Source organism: Oncorhynchus tshawytscha, linkage group LG32 (assembly GCF_018296145.1).
Source record: "Oncorhynchus tshawytscha isolate Ot180627B linkage group LG32, Otsh_v2.0, whole genome shotgun sequence".
NCBI classification, from domain to species: Eukaryota; Metazoa; Chordata; class Actinopteri; order Salmoniformes; family Salmonidae; genus Oncorhynchus; species Oncorhynchus tshawytscha.
The window spans coordinates 6,533,915-6,542,893 of NC_056460.1; the positions used below are offsets into that span (position 1 = coordinate 6,533,915).

An 8,979-nucleotide genomic window follows, 5' to 3' on the forward strand; every position below is an offset into this window, starting at 1 on the left:
ACCCGAAATAAAAGATCCCAGAAATGTTTACAGCCCTTTTAGTGAGCATTTCTCTTTTGCCAAGATAATCCATCCACATGACAGGTGTGGCATTTCATGAAGCTGTTGGTCCCATGATTAAACAGCATGATCTTTACACAGGTGCACCTTGTGCTGGGGACAATAAAAGGCCACTCTTAAATGTGCAGTTTTGTCACACAACACAATGCCACAGATGTCTCAAGTTTTGAGGGAGTGTGCAATTGGCATGCTGACTGCAGGAATGTACACCAGAGCTGTTGCCAGAAAATGGAATATTAATTTCACTACCATAAGCCGCCTCCAACATCGTTGGAATTTGGCAGTATGTCCAACCGGACTCACAACCACAGACCCCGTGTAACCCCATGGTGGCGGTGAAGTTATGTTATGGGCAGGGATAAGCTACGGACAACAAACACAATTGCATTTATTGATGGCAATTTAAATGCACAGAGATACCATGTTGAGATCCTGAGGCCCATTGTTACATTCATCCGCCGGCCATCACCTCATGTTTCAGCATGATAACGCACGACCCCATGTCGCAAGGATCTGTGCATAATTCCTGGCAGTTAAAAATGTCCCAATTGTTCCATGGCCTGGATACTCACCAGAAATGTCACCCATTGAGCATGTTTCAGATGATCTGGATCGACGTGTACGACAGCGTGCATGAGGCAAATTGTGGTCACACCAGATACAACTGGATCCACACCCATACCTTTTTTTTTTAAAAGGTATCTGTGACTAACAGATGCACATCTGTATTCACAGTCATGTGAAATGCATTGATTAGGGCCTAATGAATTTATGTCAATTGACAGATTTCCTTGCATGAACTGTAACTCCGTAAAATCTTTGAAATTGTTGCATGTTATGTTTATATTTTTGTTCATTGCCCATGAAGGATGTGATTTATTTCCATGCAGAACATTCCGTCCATTTGTCCAGATGACACTAACCATGGTTGTTTGTATAGACTGTTCTACTGCCGCAAGCGCAATTCAAATACCAGGGGAACCACTCATCTGGCTGTATTCACTCACAGATAGAAGTATCACTAGTGTGAACACATCAAGTAGGTTGATTGATAAACATATGGTTGAAGACAGTTCCTGTTCAACTGTAGCCTGCTCTATTGCCATATACTATTTCCAAGGTCATAATACACACACACAAAAAAATAGTATTTTGTAGTTATTTGAAAGCGCTTTCTAGATGAGTAAATGCCATTTAATACAATTATATAATGGGTGATTTAGCAAATACATGTGTCTCAGGGTTAGAATCTTAAGATAAAATGTTCATTTATTTTTTATTTTTTATTGTACAGCCATTCAGTACAGACTAAAATAAACCTTAACATTTGTTTTTCAGCTTTCAATATGTTTCTAAAATGTAATTTTCTAAAGCATTTCATGTCTGGATTTCAATTGTTTTGCACCGTTTTTGCCCTGTCTCACACACATACTTTTGACATTCTTCTATGTATTACACGTGCAAAAGTCTTGATAATTACAACATATTTAATGGACCAGTTAAAAAGAAAAAGTATAATAAATGGAAACTATGTACATATTAGATGTGCATAAGCCATTTGATACTTAAAAAAAAAAATACAAAACACAATCCTTTCTAAGTATTGTGTTATTACCACCAAGACAAGCAAATTACAAGAAATAACCTTTTTATAAAAGGTTGTGTACTTGGTTACCATGGATATGAATAGTGACAGTGACATGGGTGTCATGGAGGGGAATTCCAATTTTGATGCCAGGAAATTAAAAGGTCAAAAATAAAGGTAAATATTACTTGAGATAATATTTTGTATTGTATGTAATTAGCAAATTGGCTATAATTACATCAAATTATGTTAGATTTTAGAAATTATGTTTTAATTATGATTATTTGGATAACATTGTATACTAGCTGTTCAACTGGAGTTATTAGTATGCTAGAATCCCTGCTATTTATGACCAAATACTGCAAAAAATGTCATTCCCACTGCACCTCATTACCAGCACATAAAGAACTGTAATGGTAAGGACAGAATGTTGTGGTAATGACAAAATGTATTAGCTCATACACTTTTACTTACCTTAAGACCTGAAAAGACACAAATTACATATATGATCATGGTTAAATTGAAATGGAACACTTATTTGCTAGTAAGACATGCATGTTGTATTATGTTAGGATGATTGAGTGATTTTGATGTCTAATTATGTGCCTTACTATGGTTATTACTGATTAAAATTATTTATTTAAATTTGCCCCCTAAATTTGCCCCCTAAATCAACCACATTATATATACACAAGAATGTGGACAGCCCTTGAAATTAGTGGATCGAATTAGTGGATTCGGCTATTTCTGCCACACCCGTTTATTGAAAGGTGTATAAAATCGGGCAAACAGCCATGCAATCTCTATAAACAAACATTGGCAGTAGAATGAACCATACTGGAGAGCTCAGTGACTTTCAACGTGGCACCGTCATAGGATGCCACCTTTCCAACAAGTCAGTTGGTCAAATGTCTGCCCTGCTAGACCTGCCCAGGTCAACTGTAAGTGCTGTTATTGTGAAGTGAAAACGTCTAGGGGTGCAACTCAATAATTGGACGGTGTTGCTAATGTTTTGTACACTCAGTGCACGGTGGTTGGAGAGTGGAGTTGACACTGGTGCGCGCACTGACTGAATAGCATGGCATTGCCACTAGAGGGGGAAAGGAGGGTTACAATCTACAACAACAGAGATGATACCCAACCGCCGATTCCAATTTGAGCCCATTCTCCTAGCAGGAATGGAAAGAGCGCATCCGCGCTGCCTCAATGTTATTTTTTCCATAGAATACGCGGTGCTTTAATATGAAAAGAAAAGTCACTTCTGGCTGGAGTTTTGGTGAGTGTGATAGAATATTTCTCTGGTCTCAACTATTTTAGCACTGTCACAGTTTTGTTGACTCTCAAAGTTTGAACATATCAATTGAACGGATCAAATATGTTACTTTATGTAAATAAAAAAACGTATTTTTATTAATTTAGTCTGCAAATATTTTACCCCGTATTCAGATCGATTATGATGAAATAAATATGGAAACGCAACTGGTAACCTAATTTAGATACCTTGGATTTGGGATCACTCTAAAACATTTTGATTCTGTTGGACACAAGGAACACAGCATAGGTCTACCTCATGCTTTAAAACTCAAGCAAATTCAGGAACAAACGATTGTGTGGTCTTTAAAATGTCAGTCCATCCAAATTTGGTTTCCTCAAAATCTGAAAAATGTTATGTTGCACATCATCATGTTCTCTCTCCCAACATATTTATTATATCACTGATGTTAAAATACTGTGCCACCTAAAATGTTGTGCCACTATGTCATTGTAAGATCTCTATGCTAAACCTTCTACACACATTCAAAGGGGGGCAGTGAATGGAAGCGGCATTAAAATCCAGGCATCATTTTCTTCCTACTTTTTTACTGCAAAGTTAGAAAAAGTCATTATGTGTAAATTATGGATGTAGTTATAATTTTAGCATATAGGACATATCTCCTGGGAAGCATAAATTACCCTAAAGGTTTAGTTGGTGTTTATAATTGAATTGTTGTAGTTTTACTGGCATTTTTCCCTTGTGTAGGCAGGCTAGAATGCAAACCAATTGAATTTCACTTTTTTTTTATTAAACCAAAATAACATCGTTGTGATTTGCCTTGCAGTTAACCTTGGTTGAATATGTTAATCCAACATGGGTGAATGTCACAATAACAGCAGCTTCTCCATGACGCAAGACCTGCCGGAGAATTGTCCTGACACTTTCAATTCCAGCGCATACGATCTGGACTATGGAGTTCCACGGGAGGAGATCCCCGATACAACGCAGGGATGTGCGTTTTTTGTGGCTACCATTGTCATAGCCATGGTCCTGGTCTGTATCATATTAGTCTGTGGCATTGGCAACTGTCTGTTCATTGCCTCTCTGGCGCGCTACAAAAAACTCCGTAACCTCACCAATCTCCTCATTGCTAACTTGGCCGTGTCGGATATTCTGGTGGCTGTAGTGTGCTGTCCGTTTCTGTTGGATTACTATGTGGTGAAGCAGCTGTCATGGGACCATGGGCTTGTCCTGTGCGCCTCAATCAACTATTTACGCACGGTGTCCCTGTATGTGTCCACCAACGCGCTGCTGGCAATCGCAGTGGACAGGTGGGTGAGGCGTTTGCAGGTTCATCCCTCTCCGACACAGAACATAGCAAACAGTTTATCCATATTCACACAACAGAAAATGAATCCCACTATTACCATTCTGTCAACTAAATCTTCATCTGATTTTTTGTTGTTGTCAATTTCAAGACCATATCTCCTCCTGAACTTTTTATAGTTCTCATAAAACCTAAACCTGTAGAGCTATAAACATCTCAGGTGACACACATATTTTACCTACTTTCCTAGCAACATGTGATAATACAGTATATATGCACTTTGAGCATATGGAAATATATAAATGCAATCAATTATTATTATTATTATTATTATTAATATCAACATATCCTATATTGTAACCCTGAATAGTTACAAAGTCAACCCACACACATGTTCAGTGCTCTCATATCCTCAGGCCAGCAGCAGTGCGCATCTTCAACCGTGGGGGTGTGACAGGAGGATATTTGCCATGTTTATGCTCCCTCATAAGCCTCTCTATGTGTGTATGCGTGATGTGTGCATTGCAATGAGAGTCCTATTTTTTTTTAGGTGGTTGTAAACAGTTTACGTAAAAATACATGCATGCAACATCAAATCTTATATGTCACATGCTTTGTAAACAACAGGTGTAGACAAACAGTGAAATGCCCACTTTTCCCCGGGCGCCGAAGACATGGTTGTCGTTTAAGGCAGCCCCCCGCACCTCTCTGATTCAGCGGGGTTGTGTTAAATGCGGAAGACACATTTCAGTTGAAGGCATTCAGTTGTACTACTGACTAGGTATCCCCCTTTCCCTTACTTATGGGCACTTCCAAGCAATGCAGAGAGATGGAAAAAAGAGAAATAATAGGAAAGTAAAACATGTAATGATAAAAGCAATAATACACAATGAGTAACGATAACATGGCTATATGGGTACCAGTACCGAGTCGATGTGCAGGGGTACGAGGTGATTGAGGTAGATAAAGTGCATTCGGGAAGTATTCAGACCCCTTGACTTTTTCCACATTTTGTTATTTCACTTTTATTTAACCATGTAGGCAAGTTTGCGACCTGGCCAAGATAAAGCAAAGCAGTTTCGCACATACAACAACACAGAGTTACACATGGAGTAAAACAAACATACAGTCAATAATACAGTAGGAAAATAAGTCTATATACAATGTGAGCAAATGAGGTGAGAAAAGGGAGGTAAAGGCAAAAAAAGGCCATGGTGGCGAAGTAAATACAATATAGCATGTAAAAAAACTGGAATGGTAGATTTGCAGTGGAAGAATGTGCAAGGTAGAGAAAAAAATAATGGGTTGCAAAGGAACAAAATAAATAAATACAGTCGGGGGGAGGTAGTTGTTTGGGCTAAATTATAGATGGGCTATGTACAGGTGCAGAAATCTGTGAGCTGCTCTGACAGCTGGTGCTTAAAGCTAGTGATGGAGATAAGTGTTTCCAGTTTCAGAGATTTTTGTAGTTCGTTACAGTCATTGGCAGCAGAGAACTGGAAGGAGAGGCAGCCAAAGGAAGAATTGGTTTTGGGGGTGACCAGAGAGATATACCTGGATAGTGCCAGGTTTCCTCCAGACGTGACGCGTCAATCTTGGTTTCATCAGACCAGAGAATCTTGTTTCTCATGGTCTGAGAGTCTTTAGGCCTGATTGGTGGATTGCTACAGAGATGGTTGTCCTTCTGGAAGGTTCTCCTAACTCCACAGAGGAACTCTGGAGCTCTGTCAGAGTGACCATCGGGTTCTTGGTCACCTCACTGACCAAGGCCCTTCTCCCCTGATTGCTCAGTTTGACCGGGCAGCCAGCTCTAGAAAGAGTCTTGGTGGTTCAAAACTTCTTCCATTTAAGAATGATGGAGGCCACTGTGTTCTTGAGGACCTTCAATGCTGCAAACATTTTTCAGTACCCTTCCCTAGATCTGTGCCTCGACACAATCCTGTCTCGGACATCATGGCTTGGTTTTTGCTCTGACATGCACTGTCAGCTGTGGGACCTTACTGTTACATGTGTGTGCCTTTCCAAATTTGAATTTACAACAGGTGGACTCCAATCAAGTTGTAGAAACATCTCAAGGATGATCAATGGAAACAGGATGCACCTGAGCTCAATTTCAAGTCTCACAGTAAAGGGTCTGAATACTTATGTAAATAGGTTATTTCTGTTTAAAAAAAACTTTAATACATTAGCAAACATTTCTAAAAACTTGTTTTCGCTTTGTCATTAAGGGGTATTGTTTGTAGATTACTGAGGGAAACAATTGATTTAATCCATTTTAGAATAACAAAATATGGAAAAAGGGGAGGGGTCTGAATCCTTTCCTCGTGCACTGTATGTACATAGAACTAGGAATAAGGTGACAGATAATGGACGGTAGCATCAGCGTGTGTGATGAGTCAAAAAGGTTAGTGCAAGAAAGGGTCAATGCAGATAGGCCAGCTAGCTATTCGGTTAACTATTTAACTATTTAGCAGTCTTCTGGCTCGGGGGAAGAAGCTGTTCTGGGTCCTGTTACTGCTCACGATACATGCCAGCAAACGTAGGCTGAAAACCTTTGAACATGAGTGTGACAGTTAATCTGCTTTCATCACATCAATTTACTTATTTTCATTTCACTCCAAACTATACCAAAAGCCAGTTGAAACAACGTTTTCAAAGTGCCATCATGCTGTTAAGTCCCCTCCAAAATAATCAAGTCAAATTAATCATGACCAAAAAAAGGTTCCGAACTTAACCTAGAAAATCACCTTACTGTCACCACAGAAAGCACATTTCATGCATTAATAGGAATATACATCTTTATCCAGGGTAACTAAGATATGATATAACAAAGTATTTGTTTAATAACAATGACATATAGCCATGTTCTGTGGAAACATAACATTCCCTGTGAAGTAAGAGCAATTGAGCAACACCAATGGGTTGCCCACCAAAAATCCATCACCTGCTTTTAGTTAGTCCTATCACACTGCCCTTTTAGGATCATATGGGAGGAAGTTACTTGGACAAGGCTACGTGCTCCCATAAATCATTGCTGACATGCCCAACTATGTAAAAATAGCCATTTATGAAGATGGATAATCTCCCGTCATCTCAAAATGCTAAAGCATTTCCAAATTCCCCATTATTGCTATGTGCAGAGTTTGCTAGGAAGCCAAGAGGCGGTAAGCTCCATAATATAACTTCAGGTTCCGGATACGAATCATTTACCCTAGTCAACAGTCCCAACAATGAAGTTCTTCTACATTGTGACAGATCCAAGATTGTCCTAGAACTTCCAAGATCATTCAATAACCTCAGAGAGATCACTTGGTCTTTCCAACTCCCTGGCATATAAAGCTTGACATAAAACACCTTGACACTCATAACTCAAACCTTCCAACTAGTTTCTTTGCATTGTCTGTCTTTTCCTTGTGTTCCCAGGTACATGGCCATCGTCCACCCTATGAAGCCTCGCATGAAGTACCAGACGGCCTACAGCCTGATCCTGGGCGTGTGGATCGTACCCATCTTCATCTCCATCCCCTCTGCCTACTTTGCTTCCGAGATCACATACCCGCGCATCTCCAGTCAGAGCCACAAGACCTTCTGCGCCCAGATCTGGCCTGTGGACCACCAGCTCTACTACCGCTCCTACTTCCTCTTCATCTTCACCCTGGAGTTCGCCGGGCCCGTGGCCATCATGGCCGTGTGTTACGCACGGATTTTGCGGGAGCTGTGGTTCAAGAGCGTGCCTGGCTTCCAGACAGAGCAGATCCGGAAGCGGCTGCACAGACGGCGGAGGATGGTGGTGGTGCTGATTCTGGTGTTGGCCGCCTACGTGCTCTGCTGGGCACCGTACTACGGCTTCACACTGGTACGGGACTTCCACCCCACCCTGATCTCCAGGGACAGGAACTCCCTGGTGGCCTTCTACATTATCGAGTGCGTCGCCATGAGCAACGGGGTCATCAACACGCTGTGTTTCGTGAGCGTCCGCAACACTGCCGAGTGCATGCGGACAGTGACCAGGCTGCGCTGGAAGTCTGTCAAATGTGCAGCGGGAAAGACGGTGGATGAGCACACCTCGTCTTTACGCGTGACAGAGGATGTTGAGTGCACACGCCTGAGATAGAGGCCTGATCCTGAGATGATCGTCTCTATTGAAAGGTAGAACCAGCAGTAGACCAAGTGGATTCTGGGATGTTGCACACTTCCCATTTTTTAAGGTCCAAAATGGTGAGATCTAAGATTGAGTCAAGGGAACGGTTTGGCGTTGGACAAGAGATCCAGACTGCTGACAGAGTAGGGCTGCATGATAAAGGCAAAAAAATTGAACAGCGATTTTTTTGGACCAAATATTGCGATTGCAATTTGGCTTGCGATAAACAGTAGATCAAAACACTTGGTGAATTATATAAATCAAATAAAATGATTTATATTAAGAAGCAAAGTGGAAAGCAGCATTGTTCTTGTTTGGAACAATGCATTGACTGCATTTGACCTAACAGAACAGCATGCAACCTTAGAGTGAATCTAACAGCGAGGAGGAAAAACTGCACTGTTCGAGTGACAGGGGGCAGGGCTTTGTATGTGGGAATAATTTTGAAGTGAATTATATTAATTGTGCAGCCCTAAGACAGAGTGACAATGTCCTGCCAAGTTCATAACTTAGTTCATACTGGCACAACGCCTCTCATCGTCACTGCTATCATACCATGAAGGCCATTTTGAAAAAACTTGAAAGTTTAATGGAATTAGAACTTCTTCACA

At 40.8% G+C, this 8,979-nt stretch overlaps 1 protein-coding gene across 1 annotated transcript; it reads left to right on the forward strand.

The window, feature by feature from the left end:
• Positions 1–3,773: 3,773 nt before the first annotated feature.
• Positions 3,774–8,617, forward strand: LOC112230125 (prokineticin receptor 1-like). The gene is made up of 2 exons (XM_024396326.1): positions 3,774–4,231; positions 7,651–8,617. Exons 1-2 carry the CDS (start codon positions 3,774–3,776, stop codon positions 8,339–8,341), a joined length of 1,149 nt encoding a protein of 382 aa, XP_024252094.1. The 3' UTR covers positions 8,342–8,617.
• The last annotated feature ends 362 nt before the right edge of the window (positions 8,618–8,979 follow it).

Coding starts and splice junctions, on each gene's coding strand:
- LOC112230125 (XM_024396326.1), top strand. CDS start 3,774: ATGGGTGAATGTCACAATAACAGCAGCTTCTCCATGACGCAAGACCTG. Junction 4,232..7,650: donor CTGGCAATCGCAGTGGACAG/GTGGGTGAGGCG, acceptor TTGTGTTCCCAG/GTACATGGCCATCGTCCACC.